At 45.9% G+C, this 22,830-nt stretch overlaps 1 protein-coding gene across 1 annotated transcript in view; it reads right to left on the minus strand.

The window, feature by feature from the left end:
- Positions 1–3,120: 3,120 nt before the first annotated feature.
- The window catches only part of Slc22a2 (solute carrier family 22 member 2), a 34,614-nt gene continuing 14,904 nt past the window's right edge, over positions 3,121–22,830 (minus strand). The window contains 8 exon segments of the mRNA XM_036169027.1: positions 3,121–3,538; positions 10,690–10,789; positions 15,260–15,317; positions 15,319–15,373; positions 15,827–15,935; positions 17,408–17,622; positions 19,716–19,822; positions 21,281–21,395. Of these exon segments, the coding sequence (XP_036024920.1) occupies positions 3,472–3,538; positions 10,690–10,789; positions 15,260–15,317; positions 15,319–15,373; positions 15,827–15,935; positions 17,408–17,622; positions 19,716–19,822; positions 21,281–21,395 (826 nt within the window). The 3' untranslated portion in view covers positions 3,121–3,471.

Below are 22,830 nucleotides of genomic sequence, written 5' to 3' on the forward strand. Positions count from 1 at the left end.
TTATTAATTTCTTGATGAGGGGCCAGAGGGAGCTTGGTTGGTGTCCCAGAGAAAAGCCACAGATTACCAGAGGCAGGTGGGAATGGGGCAAGAAGAGAGGTGGCCAGGGCAGCTGCATCCAGGGCCATGTCCCTCTTTTTTTTTTTGGTTTTTTGAGACAAGGTTTCTCTGTGTAGCTGTGTGCCTTTCCTGGAACTCACTTGGTAGTCCAGGCTGGCCTCAAACTCACAGAGATCCGCCTGGCTCTACCTCCTGAGTGCTGGGATTAAAGGGGTGTGCCACTACTGCCCGGCTGACATGTCAGTCTTTTGAGGCCTGGTACTTGAAGAAGGGTGTGCCCGAGGGAAAGCCCTGTGATGTATGATTTGTCATGTCCCAGAGAAGTCAGGGAAGGCATAAAATGAAGGGCTATGGCTACCACTCAGGGCTAAAGGATGCCCAGCTGGAGTGACAGTGTTGTGGGCATGATCTTACTGTCCCATCTTCCTGCCTTGAGGGACCATGGAAGAGACATTTGACGGTCCAGGTGAGCACAGACCCCCTTAGTGTACTGACCTCAGTGGAGAGAAGCTGTCAGAAGTCAATGGAGGTCTCTCAGGCCAACCCGAGGAGTTCCTGGGGAATGGGAGTTTTTGCTCAGACCTGCCCGTTGTGCAAAGGTAACAGGTTTGGATACATTATCCTCACCATCAAGGCTTGTGGCAGGTTGATTGTGTTTTGCTTAGAATATTGGCATTGGGTTTTAGAGAAGCCCACACCACCGAGCTTCATTGCTCCTGGGATAAATGTTCTGTAAAAGGTGGCACCTCCCTGTCAGGCAGTCATGTGAGAGTTCTCTTTCTACCCCCAGGCTGCCCTGGAGAGGCATCTGGATTCACTTTCTCTCATTGTGTTTGGTAATGTGAACCCGGTGTGTTCTGTAAGTGGATCCAGTATTTGTGTGAAAAATGAGTTCCGCTTCTGTGACCATTGAAATGATGTGTTTTCAAACACTCAGTAGATGGAAATCGATAGAAATGTGTGGTTAAATGAGGACCCACAAAACCCCAGCGTTGTCCAGGGTCTTTCTGTCACGGTGGACGTGACTGAATGTTATGTTAGCTCCACTTTGACGTCCATCAAAGATGGACTGTGACCTGGACTCAAGGAAAGCCTTCTTTGTTGCTTTTTGTCAGGGAGTCTTGTCACAGCAGTAGAAATGGAACCGGGGCACATATGAACACACAAGATGCAGTTATTACAAAACTATACAGAATCTTGCCTTGTCTTCTCCATGAGCCGCCATGGGTAGGTTAACATTCTTAACTCCCACGTTACTTGTCTAACATCTGTCCCTCATGCTGGAACTTTCTCAACAGAAAGGTCTTTCTTGGTCTTTCTCCTGCCCTGTTTAACTGATGAATGGTGATGCCGTGGCTTATGTAAGCATCCTTCATCTCTATAAACTTGAATTCTTTCTTTCTTTTGCCATCACCCACAAGCAATGCAACAAATACTTCTGAAATGCCTCTCCGTGCAGTTTCATTTATCAGATAGTAACAGAGGTGAGACTTTGAGATCAGCCACACACATTTGTGAAGCTGATCGACATGGCCAGGCTGTGTACCTAAAAGAATGTACTATTGGCTACTTTTGCAAGAAATGTATGAAGTAGATTGCCTATACTCAGGATTAATAACTTTATTTTACTAATTTGATGTCAAAATGTCATTTCAGTTTTAATTGGCATTTCTGTCATTAACACTGAAGATGCACATTTTGTAACTGTCCTGGAACTCACTTGGTAGCCCAGGCTGGCCTCGAACTCACAGAGATCCGCTTGTCTCTGCCTCCCGAGTGCTGGGAGTAAAGGCGTGCGCCACCACCGCCTGGCATAACTGGCCATTTCTTTTCTTTTCTTTTTTATTTTTAAAAAAGATTTATTTATTCATTATGTATACAGTGATCTGTCTGCATGTATGTCTACAGGCCAGAAGAGGGCACCAGATCTCATTACAGATGGTTGTGAGCCACCATGTGGGTGCTGGGAATTGAACTCAGGACCTCTGGAAGAACAGCCAGTGCTTTTAACCTCTGAGCCATCTCTCTAGCCCCTGTAACTGGCCATTTCTATGTTATCATTTTTGTAATTAACTGTTTTAAAAATGATTTTATGTGCATGGGTATTTGCTTCCACGAGTGTCTATGTACCGTGTGCATGCCTGGTGCCTGTGGCGACTAGAAGAGAGGGCATTGGATCTCCAGGGACTGACTACAGATGGCTGTGAGTTGCCGTGGCACGTGGGAGGCAGTGGTGCTCAAACTGGGGTCCTTTGCAAGATCAGCAAGTACTTTCAACCTCTGTGCGGTCTCTCCAGCCTCCTTGTATATTTGTTTTGTTTTGTTTTTGATTATATCTCTTACTGACTTGAAATGCATCAAGTGAGCTAGGCTGCTTGGCTAGTGAGCCCCAAGGACCTGCCTGTCTCCACCTCCCCGGTACTGAGGTGTCAAGAGCTCAGCACTCCCCGCTTCCCTAGCCTGGGGAGTGAACCCAGGTCTTTACTGACTGAGCCGTCTCCCCAGGCCTGGTATTTGTCTTTAAAAAATGTATGTACTATATTACTTTTGTAAGATACTAAGGCTGGGTTTTGGTTTGTGTTTTTTTGCTTTTGTTTTTGGTTACTCTGTGTGGCCCTGGCTGTCCTGGAACTCACTCTGTAGACCAGGCTGGCCTCGAACTCACAGAGATCCTCCCGAGTGTTAGGGTTAAACGTGTGCGTCATCACGCCCAGCTCTACTAATGCCATTTTTAAGGCCCATTAATTTTGAGGAAAGTTTTACCAAACTGAAAAATCTTGTCACGGCTGATTCAGCAAAGCCAGGACTGCTCCTTACTGCATTCTCTACCAGCTCTTTCCCAGAGCTGGTCATCCACTGTAAACATGGGCAGGCTCGGTGACTGCTCAACTTACAGTCTCATTCTTTTGTCTGGGATTTTCCCAAGTGTGATCTGCATAGTAAACAACATACTTTGAAATGTCATCACATTTATGATCCTGACAGGCCCTATTCCAAGTTGCTGATGTACATTCTGTGGTATTGCCTTAAAAAATAAAAAATAAAATTTCTTCTCTCACGTTTATTGTTTTTCAGATCTTTTTTCCTTTTTTTAAAATATCTGCTTGTCCTGGCCCACAGCTCCCTTGGGTAGTTTGGTTTGATGTCATAGTGGAGAAAGAAACCAAATAAAGAAATGTAAAGGTGAAAAAACCAAATCCAGTAAAGCAGTGGCCATTTTCCCGGGACTGCTGAGAGCAGGGTGAGGAGGAAGGCCATGGTTGGTAGAAGAGTCTGACACCCCAGTTCCATGAACTGTGAGGCTGTGGCTCCCCACTGACCAAGTCCAAGGGTAAGTGCAGTTGGGTGGTGTGGGTCTGTGGGGTGGGAAGAGCTCTGCCTCTGGCCCGGCAGTGACCACATTCTTTCTCTTTAGCTTAGCTGAAGACCTGCTTTCTTGCCTTGGAGGTAAATTCTTTTCTCTTTCTTTTTTCTTGGCCTGCAATGGGAAATCAAATTAGACCAGTGCGAAAGAAGTTATGAGGAGCTGAAAAGAAGCATCAAGTGGGCAATAAATAAATGAAACAAAAGTCAAGTGTCGGATTTGTCCAAGATCTCACTTGTGATATCTCCTGAGTGATGGTTTTCACGATGAAAATGGGTAAATAACTAGAGGGAGAGGGTGTCCCTCCATCCCTGTCTGGTGTTTCACCTTCCTTCATAACAGAGAATCTAGTTGAAGGCTAAATATAACTCTACATCGGCTAAAAATAATGATTGCAAAAATCCAGAGACTTTGATCAGTTCTCAACACAATTTAAGAAATTATTTTCCCCAAGTTCGTTTGCACTCTTTGATGAGCGAAGGCTGTGACTAAGCATTGCTCAGTTGGTGAGTTTTCTTACTGTCTTCTCTATGAGTCTGTGGATGCTTCTGATAGTCCTCGGAGCAGGGCTGCTCTCCTTCCTCTGCTGCTCCCAGCCCTGCCCTTTGCACATGGTCCTGTTTGTACTGAATCCAGTGTGGGCTGCCCCAGTTCCCCAACTTCTTCCACTGTTGCCCCACATGGTCTCCATTTCTAGACCAGTCAAATCTGAGATGTGGATAACAGAATCTTATCAGATCACCCAGCAGCCCTGCAGGCCTCCCAGGTTCCAGGTGGGGGGACAAGCAAATATACCAAGTTCCCAAAGTCTCCAGGCCCAACCACAGAGCATCAGTGACAGCAGTAGCAATGGTGGTGGGAGCAGGAACAGCAGTAGCAGCAGCAGCAGCAGCAAGACCAGTAACAGCAGCAACAGTAACAGCAGCAACAAGAACAGTAACAGCAACAGCAAGAACAGTAACAGCAGCAACAAGAGCAGTAATAGCAGCAACAAGAGCAGTAATAGCAGCAACAAGAGCAGTAACAGCAGCAGCAAGAACAGTAACAGCAGCAACAGGGACAGCCCCAGGAACAGTAAGAGTAGCAACAGTAACAGTAGCAGCAAGAACAGTAACAGCAGCAACAGTAACAACAGCAGCAAGAACAGTAACAGTAGCAGCAAGAACGGTAACAGCAGCAACAGTAATAGCAGCAGGAACAGTAACAGAAGCAACAGTAACAACAGCAGAAAGAACAGTAACAAAACCAGCAAGAACAGTAGTAACAGCAGCAGCAAGAACAGTAACAGCAGCAACAGTGACAATGTCAGGAAGAGTAACAACAGCAGCAGCAACAGTGACAGCAGCAACAAGAACAGTAACAGCAGCAACAGTGACAACAGCAGGAACAGTAACAGCAGCAACAGTGACAGCAGCAGGAAGAGTAACAGTAGAAACAGTGACAACAGCAGCAGCAACAGTGACAACAGCAGCAGCACCAGTGACAGCAACAGGAACAGGAACAGCAGCGACAGTGACAATAGCAGTAACAGCAGCAGCAACAGTGACAACAGCAGCAACAGAAACAAAAGCAGCAGCAACAGTGACAACAGCAGAAACAGTAACAGCAGCAACAAGGACAACAGCAGGAACAGTAACAGCAGCAACAGTGACAACAGCAGCAACAGTAACAACAGCAGCAGCAACAGTGACAACAGCAGCAACAGTAGCAACAGTGACAACAGCAGCAACAGTAACAACAGCAGCAGCAACAGTGACAACAGCAGAGACAGTGACAACAGCAGCGGCAGTAACAACAGCAGCAACAGTGACAACAGCAGAAACAGTAACAGCAGCAACAGTGACAACAGCAACAAGAACAGTAACAGCAGCAACAGTGACAACAGCAGGAACAGTAACAGCAGCAACAGTGACAGCAGCAGGAAGAGTAACAGTAGAAACAGTGACAACAGCAGCAGCAACAGTGACAACAGCAGCAACAGTAACAGCACCAACAGTGACAACAGCAGCAACTGTGATAACAGCAGCAACAGTGACAACAGCAGTAACAGTGACAACAGCAGCAACAGTAACAAAAGCAGCAGCAACAGTGACTCCAGCAACAAGAACAGTAACAGCAGCAACAGTGAAAACAGCAGGAACAGTAACAGCAGCAACAGTGACAGCAGCAGGAAGAGTAACAGTAGAAACAGTGACAACAGCAGCAGCAACAGTAACAACAGCAGCAACAGTAACTGCAGCATCAGTAACAACAGCAGCAGCACCAGTGACAGCAACAGGAACAGTAACAGGAGCAACAGTGACAATAACAGCAAGAACAGTAACAGCAGCGACAGTGACAATAGCAGAAACAGCAGCAGCAACAGTGACAACAGCAGCAACAGTGACAACAGCAGCAACTGTGACAACAGCAGCAACAGTAACAACAGCAGCAGCAACAGTGACAAGAGCAGCAGCAACAGTGACAAGAGCAACAGGAACAGTAACAGCAGCAACAGTGACAGCAGCAGAAACAGTAACAGGAGCAACAGGGACAACAGCAGCAACAGTAACAGCAGCAACAGTGACAACAGCAGCAACAGTGACAACAGCAGCAGCAACAGTGACAACAGCAACAAGAACAGTAACAGCAGCAACAGTGACAACAGCCGCAGCAGTAACAACAGCAGTAACAGTGACAACAGCAGAAACAGTAATAGCAGCAACAGTGACAACAGCAACAAGAAGAGTAAGAGCAGCAACAGTGACAACAGTAGAAACAGTAACAGCAGCAGCAGTGACAACAGCATCAGCAACAGTGACAACAGCAACAGGAACAGTAACAGCAGCAACAGTGACAACAGTGACAACAGCAGCAACAGTGACAACAGCAACAGGAACAGTAACAGCAGCAACAGTGACAACAGCAATAGGAACAGTAACAGCAGCAACAGCAGCAGCAGTGACAACAGCAACAGTGAGAACAGCAACATTAACAGTAACAGCAGCAACAGTGATAACAGCAGCACCAATAGTGACAACTGCAACAGGAACAGTAATAGCAACAACAGTGACAACAGCAACAAGAACAGTAACAGCACCAACAGTGACAACAGCTGCAACTGTGATAACAGCAGCAACAGTGACAACAGCAGTAACAGTGACAACAGCAGCAACAGTAACAAAAGCAGCAGCAACAGTGACAACAGCAGAAACAGTAACAGCAGCAACAAGGACAACAGCAACAAGAACAGTAACAGCAGCAACAGTGACAACAGCAACAAGAACAGTAACAGCAGCAACAGTGACAACAGCAGCGGCAGTAACAACAGCAGCAACAGTGACAACAGCAGCAAGAACAGTAACAGCAGCAACAGTGACAACAGCAACAAGAACAGTAACAGCAGCAACAGTGACAACAGCAACAAGAACAGTAACAGCAGCAACAGTGACAACAGCAACAAGAACAGTAACAGCAGCAACAGTGACAACAGCAGCAACAGTAACAACAGCACCAGCAACAGTGACAGCAGCAGCAGCAGTAACAACAGCAGCAGCAACAGTGACAACAGCAACAGGAACAGTAACAGCAGCAACAGTGACAACAGCAACAAGAACAGTACCAGCAGCAACAGTGACAACAGCTGCAGCAACAGTGACAACAGCAGAAACAGTAACAGCTACAAAAGTGACAATAGCAGTAACAGTGACAACAGCAGCAACAGTAATAACAGCTGCAGCAACAGTGACAACAGCTGCAGCAACATGGACAACAGCAGCATCAGCAGCAGCTAAAGTGACAACAGCAGCAAGAACAGCAGCAGCAGCAACAGTGACAACAGGAGCAAGAACAGTAACAGTAGCAACAGTTACAGCAGCAGGAACAGTAATAGCAGCAGGAACAGTAACAGCAGCAACTGTAACAACAGCAGCAAGAACAGGAACAGCAGCAACAGTGACAATAGCAGCAACACCAACAACAGTGACAACAGCAAGACTAACAACAGCAGCAAGAACAGTAACAGCAGCAACAATAACAACAGCAACAGTAACAACAGCAACAGTAACAACAGCCGCAAGAACAGTAACAGCAGCAACAACAGTGACAACAGCAGCAACAGTGACAACAGCAATAGCAGCAGTAACAGTGACAGCAGCAGCAGCAAGAACAGCAACATCAACAGCAATAATGGCAGTAGTAGCAACAACAGTAAATGTGACAGAACAATAACAGCAGCAACAGTTACTGCAGCAACAGTAACTGTTACAGCAGCAACAAGAACAGTGACAGTAGCAACAGCAACAATGACAGCAACAACATCAACAGTGACAGTGACAGTAACAACAGCAACAGCAACGACAGTGACAGTAACAATAGTAACAGTAACAGTGACAGCAGCATCAGTAACAGCAACAGCAGCGACAGTGACATCAGCAACACTAACAGTAGCAACAGTAACAGCAGCAGAGCCACCAAAGAGCAGGCTACCATTCAGCTCCCACAAATTGCCAACAAGATTAAATGCCTGTTCTGGGTTCCCACATCTGTTTTTTTTACAAATCATGGGAGTTTAGCTTATGTGTCATTGTCACTTTAGAAAAGATCATGCTCAATCATACCACAAAGATACATGCTCAACTATGTTCACATCAGCACTATTCGTAGTAGCCAGACCCTGGAAGCAACCTAGATACCTGTCAACTGAAGAATGGATTAAGAAAATGTGGTACACATACACAATGGAGTACTACTCAGCAGAGAAAAACAATGACAGCATGAAATTTGCAAGCAAATGGATGGAACTAGAAAAAAATCATCCTGAGTGAGGTAACCCAAACCCAGAAGGACAACCATGGTATGTACTCACTCGTAAGTGGATACTAGATATAAAGCAAAGAACAATCAGACTGCAACCCACAGAACCAGGGAGGCTATATAGCGGGGGGGACCCTAGGATGACTGTGGCTTATAATAAGTTTTGGTTTTACTCAATTACTGGGCAAGCCTCAATGAAACATTTCAGTATTAGGATAAGAATTTATACTGTATCAATCTGATAATAGAAAAAGAGAGAGAGAGAGAGAGATAGAGATAGAGAGAGAGAGAGAGAGAGAGAGAGAGAGAGAGAGAGAGAAAGAAAGAAAGAAAGAAAGAAAGAAAGAAAGAAAGAAAGAAAGAAAGAAAGAAAGAAAGAAAAAGAAAGAAAGAAAGAAAAATAATGGAGGGAGGGAGGGGGAGGGAGGGAGGGAGAGAGAGAGAGAGAGAGGGAGAGAGAGAGAGAGAGGGAGAGAGAGAGAGAGAGGAGAAAAGATAGTGTGGCCAGAAAAAGAACTCGGTGTCCCAAGGCTGTTGGCATGTGACATACTGCTCAGTTGAAGCCTGTGTTCTCAGCAGTTCCAGGTTAAGCCTCCACCCCTGGGCTTCAGCCACATGCTGCCCTAGTACCAGGTGTGTTACACATGGAACAGATAGAGTTTTCTCTATCTTTATCAAGTTGACAACTTTTGCCTTTCTGTCCAAAGAAAGCCCTTTGCATAAAGTTTCTCTCGGCATGTCTGAGCTGTCAGTTTTTACTGCCCTTGTACTCTGGGTCATGACCAAGTGAGAAAAGGATTTGTAAACACAAGTACAGTGATGCACTTGGCAGGACAACAGGAACTGAGATGTCTGCTCTTGGCCTCATGGGTAGGTAGCATATACAGTGTGGATACACCAGGCAAAGAAAAGATTCTTGTCATGAGTGGGATAGAGACACACATGCAAGATTTTATCATGTCACTCAGAGAAGTGTGCAACATAAAACCATTTATAGATAAGAATTTCTTCTTTCTGGAATTTTCCATTTAATATTTCCAAACTCTAATGGAAACTGAGGAATCATGCATATTATTTAAAGGATGGAAATAAAAAAGGATGGAAAAAGGAGACTACTTGAATATTTCTATAATCTTGTCATTTTATTTTTACTACTATTTTATATTTGTATGTCTATGTATTTATGTTGTGTTTACTCAAATGATAGAATGAATACTTTTCCACGTTTTTTTTACCCCCAGCAACAATGTATTTTTGAGAACTTTTCTTATCAGTGGATATAAATCTGTCTCATTTTTTTTAAAAAAAAGTGGCTATATAGCACTTCTTTATTGTGTGGCATGTAATAATTTATTCAACTGGATTCCCAACTGAAGGGCATTTAGGTTGCTTCTAATCCTTTGTTGCATTAAAAGATGCTTTAACAATTAGTCCTAGCCACACATTTGACACATAAATTTCAAGAGGTGGTGACTGGGTAAAATACAGATAGGTATCACCCTGTTTCTATGGTAGGGCTGTCACGGTGGTTTCAGTGCATGTTTTGTAGTCACATGGGCGCTGCTGGGCCCTGCATATCTTCCCCAGTACAGTGTGTTCCAGGAAGTTTGATCTCTGATGACCCAGAGGAGCACCTGTGCCGTGGAGTTCACATTGTTGTAAAGGAGGTGGTGGGACTTACCTTTCTGCTACGTCAGCTGCCCCAGCCCCTTCCTGTCCCCTGCTTTTGGGCAGCTGTTCTGGTAGCGTTGTTAGAGCTCTCAATATATGTTCAGGAAGCCAGCCCTTTGTACAGTACTGAACACTTTACCCAAGTCTACCGGTGATGACAGTGTTTGAGTTCAACTTGAATGTTTGTGAATGAGGACAGACTAATCTTTCTCCTATAGGCCCTAGACTTTTTCCTTTCCTTTCCTTTCCTCTTTCCTTTCCTCTTTTTCCTTTCCTTTCCTTTCCTTTCCTTTCCTTTCCTTTCCTTTCCTTTCCTTTCCTTTCCTTTCCTTTCCTTTCCTTTCCTTTCCTTTCCTTCCCTTCCCTTTCCTTTCCTTTCCTTCCCTTCCCTTCCCTTCTCTCTTCTCTTTTCTTCTCTTCTCTTCTCTTCTCTTCTCTTCTCTTCTCTTCTCTTCTCTTCTCTTCTCTTCTCTTTTCTTTCTCCCTCCCTCTCTCCCTCCCTTCTCTCCCCTTCCTTCCTTCCTTCCTTCCTTCCTTCCTTCCTTCCTTCCTTCCTTCCTTCCATCCATCCATCCATCACATTTAGACAGAACTTACCTATTATGAAGGTGTGAACTATAACCAATCCTCCTATGGTGTTTTCAGTAATTCTTGTCTCTTTTTGACTTTTAATGCTTTGATGTGGCTTGCCTTGATCACATGATATGAGATCTGGGTTCAACTTAATCTTTCTCCCCAGTTGAATATAGAATTGTCTAACTGTCTACGGAGGAGTTCATTCAGGAAGCCCAAATACCTACCTCTGCATGTTCTCGGCGTCCTCAATGGTCTCAGGCAGAGCCTTCCCTTTTGTCTCAGGTAGCAACAGCACAAGTCCCCCAGCAACAAGGCCAACTACAGCTGGGACACAGATGTGAATTGCATCAAGAACCAGAAAGGTAGTCTCTATAATTAGGGTTTCTCTTATTTCCCTCTCTCTTTTGGGGGGGGGTATGTTTTCCATTCTTATTTATAGACTCCTTTGCCAACTTTCAACACCCTGTTTTCCATTATAAGTAATGTACCTAATGCCAAACGCCATTGGGTTACAATTCCTTTTAGGGAAATGAAATACTTAACATTTTGAGTCAAGGTTATTACAGGCCACAGGACATTTCCACAGTGTTGAGAAAATTTAGAGTTAGAAAATAACTCTGCAAAAACTTAACCATATGAAGAAGAATGCAACTCTGCCAATAAAAAGCATTCAGTGTTGGGAACGGGTCAGAAACTTGGACCATTGCTAGCTAACAAGAATAACTGCATCAGGGCTGGCAAGATAGCTCAGTGGGTTAAGGTGCTTTCTGCTAAGCTTAATGCCATGAGTTCAATCCCCAGGACTCATTCACATGGTGGAAGAGAGAACTGAACTCCACATGTTGTACCACGACACCTATGCAAACACACACACACACACACACACACACACACACACACACACAATAAATAAATAAATAAATAAATACAGTCCTTTTAATAAAAGAACAATGCATTGCATATTATTGCATATAAAATATTATCAAAAGCAAAGTGAAGTCATTTAGTTCAAGTTCAGATGTTTAGAGCTGAGAATATAGTGGTACTCACCGGTAATTGTAGCATCTGGGAGACTAAGGTGGAAAGATTGTGAATTCAAGGGCAGTATGACCTACATAATGAGGCTGTCTCTGTGCTAATTAAAACATTAACATTTTATTTTATGTGTATGGGTATTTTGCCTGCATATATGTCTGTGTACCACATGGTACAGTGCTGCTGAGCCCAGAAGAGGGCACTGGATTCTCTGACAGATGTTAGCGGCCATCTGGCTGCTGGGAACCACATCTGTGTCCTCTGCAAGAGCAGCCAGTACCCCTAACCACTGAACACTCATTGAGTCCCTTGGTTAGAAGAGGGGACCTCATTTGAGTAATTGCCCACATCAGATTGGCCTGTGGCTACATCTGTGAGAGATTTTCTTGATTGATAATTGATGTAGGAGGGCCCAGTCTGCTTTGGATGGTACCATTCCTAAACAGGTGGGCCTGGGCTAAGGTATCAAGGAAGCCAGAGAATGAGCCCGGAAGCAGAGTTCTTTCTCTGACTTCCCTCAGTGGTGGACTGTGACCTGGAAGTGTAAACCCTTTCCTCCCCTACATGGCTTTTGGTAAGAGAGTTTTTGTCACAGCAATATAAAGGAATATAGAGCTGGGCAGTGGTGGCACATGCCTTTAATCCCAGCACTCGAGAGGCAGAGCCAGGCGGATCTCTGTGAGTTTGAGGCCAGCCTGGTCTCCAAAGCGAGTTCCAGGAAAGGCGCAAAGCTACACAGAGAAACCCTGTCTCAAAAAGCAAAACAAAAACAAAAAAAAGAACAAAAAAAACCCAACAAAAACAAACAAACAAACAAAAAAACTCATAAAGGAATATAGAAGAGTCTCAACCCCTCTGGGTGTAGCTTAGTGGTAGAGGGCTTGCTTAGCATGTACAGGCCCTACCTTCAATCCCCAGCACAGAAAATAACGTGGGCCCAACTCAGGGGTAACACATTTGGCTGTGCATGGCCACTAGCCTGTTTCTGTTCTTTTGTTTCAGTCTCTACTTATAATTTTTAATGACAGCCATATTAATGTTTTTGTCTTCTTTAAATTCATATTGGAGGAATATAACTTTAAGGGGTGTGCTTTGATTTTTTTTCTGTAACAGAGTATAGGAAATGGGGTGCCAGTTCTTCACTAGTTTGGGGTTTCAGAGAAATGCATGCTGGATGCTATTTCTCTTTAGAATCAGCAGAAATGGGACCATGGGCACTGAGCTTAAGTACAAGCCCAGTACTGGGCATCTGGGTCCAGCTCTGACTCCTGGCTGGTCTGAGGACCTGGGCAAGTCCTGAGAGTGCGCTGACTTTCTGTCCTTTGCCAATAACACCATCTACCGCATATAACCATGGTATGAACTATCGACGTGACTGAGAATAATTAACTTCTCTGAATCTCTCAGACCTCTCAGTGTGATCCATGCTGTAATAAGTAACAAATGCCAGTCAGACTCAGCTACTTCAGCTGAAGGTGAGTCCCCTCCCTCTACCCAGATGTGACAGCTTTAATTGTCATCCTGACATAACCTGGAATCAGGGAAGAGATGCTCAGTGAGGGTTTGTCTACACTGGATTGGCCTGTGGGTGTATCTATGGGGGATTGTCTTAATTGATGTGGGAAGACCAGCCCACTCTTGGTGGTACCATTCCCTAAGCAGGGGGTTCTCAGTTGCATAAGAGTTGGAAAACTCAGGTGAGCATAAGCAAGCATTCCTTTGTCTCCGCTCCTGGCTGCCTATGGTTGTGTGACAAGATGCTTGGAGTTACTACCTTGACCCCCACCCCCACCCCACACTGTGGATGGTGACCTAGAACTGTAAGCTAGGATAAGCCCCTTTCTTCCCTGTTACTTTTTTCAGTGTATTTTGTCCCGGCAACAGGAATGAAACCAGACCAGTGGCCCAGATCCTTCTGCACCTGCTTCCCCAAGTGCTGGGGTCACGGGAGTACCCCATACACCACTCTAGCCCCAAGTCTCCGAAGAAGGTGTAGTCTAGTGAATAGTAGATCACAGATTATCATTTTATCCATGCAAGGATCAGCCTCGCTAACCAGGATAGGATAACATTACCAGCTTTCCCTGTGATCTTTATCTGTTTTGTCCTGCTGTTGTGGATGGAACCAGGGCTTTGCCCATGCCAAGCAAATGCTGTGCCGCTGAGCCCTCCAGTGGGCTCTTAGCCAGTATTTTTAGGCTTCTTAGATGAAGAAGAAAAAAGAGAAAGAGAGAGTGAGCAAGAAAGAGAGGGAGAGGGCGAGAGAGGAAAGATGTTAGAATCTTAGTTATCTTCCTACCACCAGGTTAAAGATAGGCAAAAGATGACAAAACCCTTGCAGAGGTGAATGTGGGACTGTCTTTAGGTTAGCTATGATCTTTTAAATACAGCTCTGTCCTTTGTGTCCTCCAGGGGAAGGTGAGGTGGGACAAGGGACCACACTACTTTCTATGGGCCTAGGCTTTTCTTAGACTTGCTAAGTAGTGGTTGCAGAAACATGGAGCCCCTGTTGGCTGTCCAGAAATGTCCTGCTGACCCCTCAGCCACTACCTACCAAGGATCAGGCATCTCTAACTCCTACCTGGAAAGGAGGAGTTGTGCACTTCCTGAGGAGGAAGGAGGCTCTGGGACAGGCCCCCTCAGTCAGTGTTTGGGAGTCAGAGATTTGGGGCACGTGTTCCCCGTCAGTGGGCTTGGTAGCTCTGGTTATCTCAGGGTAAAAAGCCCATGTGCTATCAGTGTTGGCCATCTTGATACTATGATGGGATGTGGAGGAATTTGCTGGGTCTGTTTTGATGGGAAGTTATAGCAACAGCTTGAAACCTTCATTGGCAGGTCTTCCGGCATGGAAAACCTCCCCCTCCCAAATCCCTTGAGCATAAGGCAAGGGAAGGAACAACCTGGGGTAAGTGGAGGGGGCAACATGCAACTCTGAGAGAGCAGTATTGAGTCCGTCTGCCACAGAGTCCAGGGGGAAAGTCAGGGTGCTGTGCCCTGAGAAAAGGGCAGTTTTAATTAGGTCTAAAATCGACTCAGTGGATCTAAAAGCAGACTGAAATGGTACCCTGGGGCAGGCACTTCAGGTACCCCGAGCAGGTGAATGTAAGTCTGGATTTGAATCCACAGTCATCCCTGCAGGTACACACAAGCAAGCAGCTGCCTGGCAGTCTGCAGCTGGGCAAAGGGCAGCACACATAGGGATGCCCAGGGTCCCTCGGACCCTTTCAGACTTTGTGATCAGCAGTTGGTAGAGGCTGGCATACTCTACCCACTAGCAAGGATAGGTAGGTGGGGGAGGCTAGGATGCAACTGGGTGATTAATTGCTATTAGCTCCTAGCTCCCCGGGCAATAGCAGAGGGGGCCGCGCCACGCCTCATCCTGAACTCTGCTGGGGAAAGGTAGGGATGGGGTGAGAATCAACATATGGGTTCCATCTTGCTGACATGTTTTATTAGTTGTGAATCCTTGTATTATCTGGGCTTTGAAATCTTACAGACTGTCTTTGAAGCAGGGAAGTAAAAGTGCCTTGGAAATGGAGGCAGAAAGGATTTATTCTTTCACAGACCTGGCAGGGATGGCTATCACTGGAGAGGGGGTTGGGGTGCTTCAGGGAAATGTCTTTCCACTTCATCTTGCCTCCCATTCATGCTCCTAAGTTATCAGTCCCCTAGCTCAGTGGCAGGACTGCCATGGAAACATTAAAATAATACGAGTCATCTTGCTGATCACTAGTAATTAAACCCATGGAGATTTCTCACCAAACACTACCAGTGGGAACTCCAGCCAGATGTCAGTGAGCCGGTAGACCAGGAAAGGGTGTGATGATGCCACCAATGTCACACATGGAGGAGCAGACAAGGACGCCGAGATTCCTAAATCACAGAAAAGTGATTTAACTCTTTAACTTCTTATGGGGCAGTAGCTACCTCTCACTGTACCCCTAGATAATTGCTTTCCCCAAACCATTAACTGTCTGAGAATAGAAAAAAAACATTGATTCTGTGCATTTCAATGTGTAGAAATGACATGTGTGCATAATCTCACCCATGGTCTGTTGTTTTTGTTTGCTGTGAGCCTTCAGGCTGGAGAGAGAGTGGCGTGCACATTTCCCTCCACCATGGGACTACCCATTCCATGTCTATGCTTTCCACAGATCAACTCATCTGCTCTGGTCACTCTCTACAAGGTGGCCTTGCTCCAGGGTCCTGTGGCTTCCGGGACACAGAGTGTGAACTACTGGCTGCTGCTGCCTTTGAACACCCACCTACCCCCCTGTACTTTGAGAAGTAAGGCTGTCCAGCCCAAAGCCAAGTCTTCCCACTTACCTGATGTATGTGGGGTACAGCTCAGCGTTGACCAGGCAGACCATTTCATAGGCCATGGTGATGCCCATTCTACCCAGGCATGCAATGGTGATTTTCAGCCACTGCAGATCTGAGGGGAAAACCCAGCAGTCATCCACTCTACATATGGTCGCTCATCCTCAAACACTGCTCCAGAGAGGGTTTGTGAGGACAAACTCTACATTGCAGAATGAGATAGGGAAGCAAGAATTGTTCTCTACAGATGTGAGATAAACGTAGCAACCTCTGCAGATCTGGATGCACTACCAATAGATGCAGTACTAACACTCTGTGTGTGCATGTGCATGAATGTGCATGTGCGTCAGACGCTGAGGTCATGTGTCTTCCTATGCCTCATCTAACAAGGCAGAATTGTTTCCTCAAACCCAGAGGTGACCCATTCAGATAGTCTAGCTAGACATCTTACTCCAGGGATCCTACGTCTTTGCCCCCTAAGTGCTGAGATGACACCAAGCCCGCAGACGTTTATGTGGGTTCTGAGGATCTGAATTCTGGTCCCCATGCTAGCACAGGAAGTATTTTTTTTAACCCATGGAGCCATCTAGCCAGCACAAAGAGTCTCTCTCTTCTCTTCTCTTCTCTTCTCTTCTCTTCTCTTCTCTTCTCTCCTCTCCTCTCCTCCCCCCCCCCCTCTCTCTCTCTTTAAATGTGGTACTGGAGAGATGGCTCGCTGGCTAAGAACACTTGCTGCTCTTACAAAGGACCCAGGTTTGGTTCTCTGCACCCATATCAGGCCTCTCACAACTGCCTGCAACTCCAGTTCCAGGGGACCAGACACCCTCTTCTGCATCTGTGTGCATACAGACACACATAAAATATACATAGACATAAAAATCTTAAAGTCAATTTAAGAAGTGTACATAGGTACATAGCAAAAAGGACAAAGTACAGCTTTCCCACAGTTCCCCTGCCTGCATACATACGGCCTCCTCCATCCTCAATATTCCTCTCAGGGTAGACATCTAGGACAGCTGATGAGTCTGCACTGACAAATCACAGTCACCCAGAATCCATCGCTGACCCAAGGAGCTACTCTAAGCAGGTCTGGACAAAGGAATAATGCATGTACCTGCCATTATGTCACACAGAGTGTTACCTGCCCTGAAAGTCCTCTGCCCCTTACCTTTTCCCCTCCACTCCTGGACAGTCCTGATCTTTCTAATGTCTCTATGGTTCTGCCTCTAAGAGTTTTGTATCTTTATACCTCAGCTCTTAATGATAGTACTAGGATGCCATATATTGTCATAGAGGTTGCCCCAGTTAACCAGTAAAGTGAAGTGTGGGCACATTGTAAATGATTGCTGGTCTGTAACAGCCTCAAATGAAGTTCCGGGTGGCTAAAAGCATTGTTTCACAGGCTTTTGCCCCCTTTCCCAAAGAAACATTTTGTGAGGAAAGACATAACATAATTACTGACGGCATGGGAACTTTCTCATTTAAAATGCAGGATTAGACAGAGGTCAAGGAAGTTGCTAGAATGTTCTCGAGCAAAGCTTTGGTGCTAGCCCCGAGTTCTTCAAACTCCCTGCTCTCTGAACTTACCATCAGGGATAAAAGCCGAAGCTAGACAGGCCGCTCCTGCCACCATATTTGACGCAGCCCAGGGATAGCGACGACCAACCCTGTCTATGGTGAGGATGATGAGGAAGGCGGCTGGAAACTCCACCAGGGCAGAGTAGAAGAAATCCAGGTAGATGTTGCCCCCAGCGAGGCCCATGTGCATGATGAGGCCCTGGTAGAGAACAGAGCTCGTGAACCTGAGCAAAGAGGAGAGCCATGGTCAGGCTGAGTGCTGGGCTCACAGTGCTGCTGGGAGAGGCCCAGGGGAAGATGAAGAGCTGGTGCTGGGGGACCTTTGCCTGTGATGTTTTCTCAGCAATCCCATCTGTGCCATTGGCTTTATACCCACTGCTTTACTGTGGCTGGTGGGACGTGAGACGTGGAAACCTGGAAACAGTCGGGGAGCATCCCATTCACTGGTCCAATGAGAAGCTGAGAAGTCTTGGTGGTAGAGTGATTTAGTGGAATAATAGCCAGTGGTTCATGGCTGTCGAACTTTTTCTCTTTGCTCATATTTATCTATTGTGTGTGTTTGTGTATAAGTGTTCCTGTGTGTGTGAAAGTAAATGTGTAGGCCAGAGATCGATACATTTCTCTCTACTTCATATTTTGAGATAGACCCTCTCTCGCTGAATCTGGAGACCCCGGTTTTCTAGGCTGTTTGTCCAGCCAGCCCCAGAGAGCCTTCTGTCTTCACCTTCCCAGCACTAGGATTACAGGCACACGCCTTCAGACCCAGCTTTCTATGTGGCACTGGGGATCTGACCTCAGGTCCTCATGCTTGCATGGGGTTTACCCTCTGAGTCTCCCTCCCAGCCTCTTTGTGGTCTTCTGAAGCATTTTGGATGTAATGACCTGACTACTTAATTCAAATTTCATGGACCCAAAGACCCGATGTATGTAGCCTCCCTTCTCAGTGGTTTCCCCCGCGGCCTGATACAACAAGCCTGCTGAGAGTGTTCCTAATTTTGCTAACTTAAAATAATGGAAAATCTGAGGCTGACGGGCAAGGTTAAGTATTCAGAGGGAAAGGGGAGTGTGGCCAAAGGTCAAACTGCCCGTGCCATGCAGTACTGCGACGAATGTGGCTTTTGCTAGTGAGGACAGGACTCTCTGCAGCCAGTGTGAGGGCGGCGCTCAGGGTGGGGGACTAGCTTCCTCAGCATGGAGGCCCCCACAGGGACACACAGGGCTCTAAGGGTGCCTGTGCACAGCCAGCCACGAGAAGCTCTGGTCTCTGCATTGTAAAGTCAGTGCTGTATTCTGCATATAGCCCCGGGTAGTTTATCTGTTTATTTTCCCCTCACTGGCTCTGTACATCTGTGGAGATCTGCACGCAGGGTCTAATAATCTGTACTAATACTTCTCATTTTGCATTATATATTAGAAGCACTTGAAGAGTTAAAAAACAACAACAACAAAAAACCTACTGGTTGCTGGGCCACAGCCACGGCTCCTGCAATGTTTTTACACCCCCAACTGCTTTTCACCCAAGAAATTCTTGTGACACTCTGGGTATATAGGTCTATAAAGTAGGCATACAAATCCACTATTTACTGATAATCATAAAAATGTATTTTAAAATAATTCTTTGGTCTCTGTGTAACTTTACCATTTATTAAGGTGAAAGCAAAATTGTATATTAGTGATATGGATATAACATGCTTATTTTAAAAAATATTTATTTATTTTTCAGTTTGTGCGTATGGGTGCTTTAAAAGCCTGCATTTGAGAGTACTATGTGCATGCCTGGCACCCACGGAGGCCAGAAGGTGATGACCAAACTCTTGGAAGTGGAGTTATAGGTAGTGTGAACCACAGTGTGGTGCTGGGAACTGAACCAGCCACAAATGTTTTTTTAACCATTGAGCTATCTCTCCAGCCCCATGTTTACTTTTATGCAAATAATTAAATATTGAGTGTTTGATGCTACAGGACAACGTGCATCTTTAATATTTTTCGGAACTGACAGATACTTTTATAGTTGTCAGTCCAAAGAATGCCATGCCACATAAATCCGTAGCACAAAACAACAGAAGCATGTCAAGGACCACTTTGTAAATGGTTGGAAATTCTGTCCAATTCCAAGGCAAGATTCACATGTGTCTGAAGAAAATGTTATCAGGCAAACCTGCTTTCTGTGAGCTACACATCAACATCCGCTGTTGATACTAATCTGGGGGGAGGCGGTAATTTGAGGGCGTGCATGCTTCTTCCTCTCTTTAACGTGGGTGACTATGGTCGTAGGAATGTAGAGGAATTTTTAAGTCAAAGCAGAGGAATGTCTTACCAGTTGTACATCAAGATCAAAGTATGTTTCCTTATCTGAGGGGTTCTGACCAAGTCCAGGAATGAAGGGTTCAGCTTCTCACCAGCATCCTCATCTGCTCTCAGGCTCTAAGAACAAGAAGGGTGTTTTCTGTTAGAAGGGGTCTCTGGGTCCTACAGAGAACAGCAGCCATATTTAATACTGAGCATCCATCATGGGCTCAGTTCTATGTTGGCCATAGAGCACACTGTCTTATTTAATCTTTACCTTACAAGTTAAGATCTATTTTTCACTCTGTTGCACTCTGGGATATAGAGCAGTTAGGTTGCTCACAGCATGTGCTTTGTAAGGTACGCTGGGGTACCACAGAGACCCAGCTCTGTGGTCCTGAGTGGTCCATCTGGACCAATAGGAAGGAAGCTCACGACTGAGCCCTTGACACTGAGACCAACATCACTTGGAGCTCAGTAGGGATAAAGTACAGGGAGGCTGAAGAGACAGCTCATCAGTGAAAGCACTTATTGTACAAGCATGAGGACTGAGTTCAGATCCCCAAAACCCATCTAAATGCTGGGTGGGTGTGGCCACTGGCCAGTGATTCCCAGAGCAAGCTGGCTAACAAGACTAGCCTTATCAGTGAGCTCTAGGTTTGATTGAGTGACCTTGCCTTACTGAGTAAGGTAGACGAGGGATCAAAGATGATTACTGACATCAAACCTCAGGACTATCCACCTCTCACCCCCACATACACAATCTCCAAGCCTCTTCAATCCAAAGTCATGTAAATGTCAAAAGCTTATGGTTAACCTATGCCACATTCTCAATCAGAAAATTTTTACTCTTAACTTGACATAATATTCATTTATTTTCTTTTGAAACAGAGTTTCTGCCTAGATTAGCCTTGAACTCACTATGTAGCCAAGGATGACCACAACTGCTGAGCCTCCGGCCTCTACCACCCCCAAAGTGCTGGAGTTACAGGCACGCACACTCAAAGCTTTCATGCAGCTCTGGGAATTGAACCCGGGGCTTCATGCATGCTAGGCAAGCCCTCTATCAGCTGGGCTATATCCTAACCCTTGATGCACTTTTCTAACACAATCCATTTCTCCTTCCTAGCCCCATCAGATGAAAAGGGTTGAGTTCAGAGTGATGAGACCTACTAAAAGCAAAAGTCTGAAACACACACCAAATGGCTGCATCCATAATTCTTCCAATTCTAGGAAATGATTTGTGTTCAGAACTCTGCCTTGTGGACCTAGAATCTGACCTGGGAAGCTGGGCATGCAGGAGACAGCACATCTTCCAAGGTGGAGTGGCCAGCAAAACCTTAAGTTGTACAATTTAGAAACAGCTCCTCACTGATTTCTTTTAAAAAATCTGGTTTATTTTTGAATCAGATGGTTGCTGTCTGTTTATTCCCCCAAGGAACACAAATCTTATGTCTATGGTATTTCCTACAGTGCCACCAAAATGCAAGAGGGTGGGTCCTGTGCCTCTCCAGTGGGATGGCTAGCACACATGACATGTTTTCCACACCCTCCCTTCTCACTATCCCCCAGTTGACACCCAAGGCCTCAACTCACCTGAAAAGATACTGGCATTGGTTTTCCGTTTTTCTTAGCAATGTGCTTAATTATCTTCATGGCCTTCGCATTTTTGTTCTGGGAGATCAGCCATCTTGGAGATTCGGGGATGCACCTAGGGTATAAGGGGAGGGGAGGAGTACCTTGCTGCCTCCCCACTGCCAATTCACACAGTTGAGTTTCTGGGAGCATATTGCTCAGGGAGGTTCCGTTGGATCGACCTAGGATGCCAAGGCTGCTGTGCAGAGCACAGGAGGCTCTGTCCTCCCTCAGGTGCTGATTTGCAGCCAGCCTGTGTCCAGGATGCCTTCAGGCCTCCTCAGAGACTCCTAACCTCAACAGCAGCAAGTGAGCTGCTAAGCAGGGTACAGCTGAACATGTGGCTTGTGTCACCACGAGGAGGGGTGGGCCTCTGGGCGAGCCCCAGACCTTGTACAGGCCAAGAACTACGGTCAAAGAATAGAGGTGGAGGTGGGAGGTGCAAATCATCACGGAAGGGAACAAGGATATATATGGTATATATACACACATACATACTAAATATTATGTGATATATAGTTGATGTATTATTATATAGCTATATATTATAGATAATATATTATACCATGTTGTATGTTTTTTTTTTTAAAATATATTTTATGCTGAAAAAAATGACTTAAGCTTCTGAGGTCAGAGCAGTAAGCCACCAAGGCTTCCAGCCCTTAAGCCTCTAACCCTGGGAGCCCAGCCCTTCTAGTTTCCAGGCAAAATGCAGAAACTGAATGGTTTGAACTTGCCCTTGCAGGCTTAAGAACCCCCACAAATCCTAAGGTGCCGCTCTAAGCAAGGGCCCTATGTCCTGACCTAACAGGCTCAGGCAGACCATCTAAGTCCCCAAGGGCCTGTGTCTTAAAGTGCTAAGAGCAGTGAAGATCAGGGTAATAGAGGTGGGCATGGAGGAGGATGGTCAGCTAACCATGCTGGAAACTAGAAGGGCTGGTCTCCCAGGGTTAGAGGCTTAAGGGCTGGAAGCCTTGGTGGCTTACTGCTCTGGGAAAGGTAGGGCCTGGTGAGACCTGGGCTGGATCTTTCTATAGGAGGGCTGTGTGGAGAGGGCCAGAGCAACTCCTTGGTGAAGAGGGGTTGAGACCCAGAGTGTGGTCTGCTCAGCAGCAGCCAAACACTGGGATGCTGTAGAACTATTTTCTAGCTGCCCAAGGAAAGTTCTAGTGGCTGCTATTGCCTGATCTTGGGCAGGGGAACAAAGCGGTATGGACTTGGGAGAAGGTAGGAACCTGGACAGCTTGTAAGAGGGATATGTGGGTGGTCCAGGCTTTCCTGGGAACACCAGGGTAGGAAATACTGGCTCACCCCAAGCTGAGATGGGTGGGCTTTGGGCTCATTCTACAGCTTGCTAGAAGCACACATAAGGGTTATCTGTGTTCATGTGAAGTTTGGACAGTCACTGAGGCCTGACTGTGGGAATGCCTGGGACAGGAAGCTACCACAGAGCATGGTGTGACCTGACCTACAGAGATGAAGCCACAGGTTTACTGATTTGGCAGGCGGGG

This window comes from Onychomys torridus, chromosome 19 (assembly GCF_903995425.1).
Source record: "Onychomys torridus chromosome 19, mOncTor1.1, whole genome shotgun sequence".
NCBI classification, from domain to species: domain Eukaryota; kingdom Metazoa; phylum Chordata; class Mammalia; order Rodentia; family Cricetidae; genus Onychomys; species Onychomys torridus.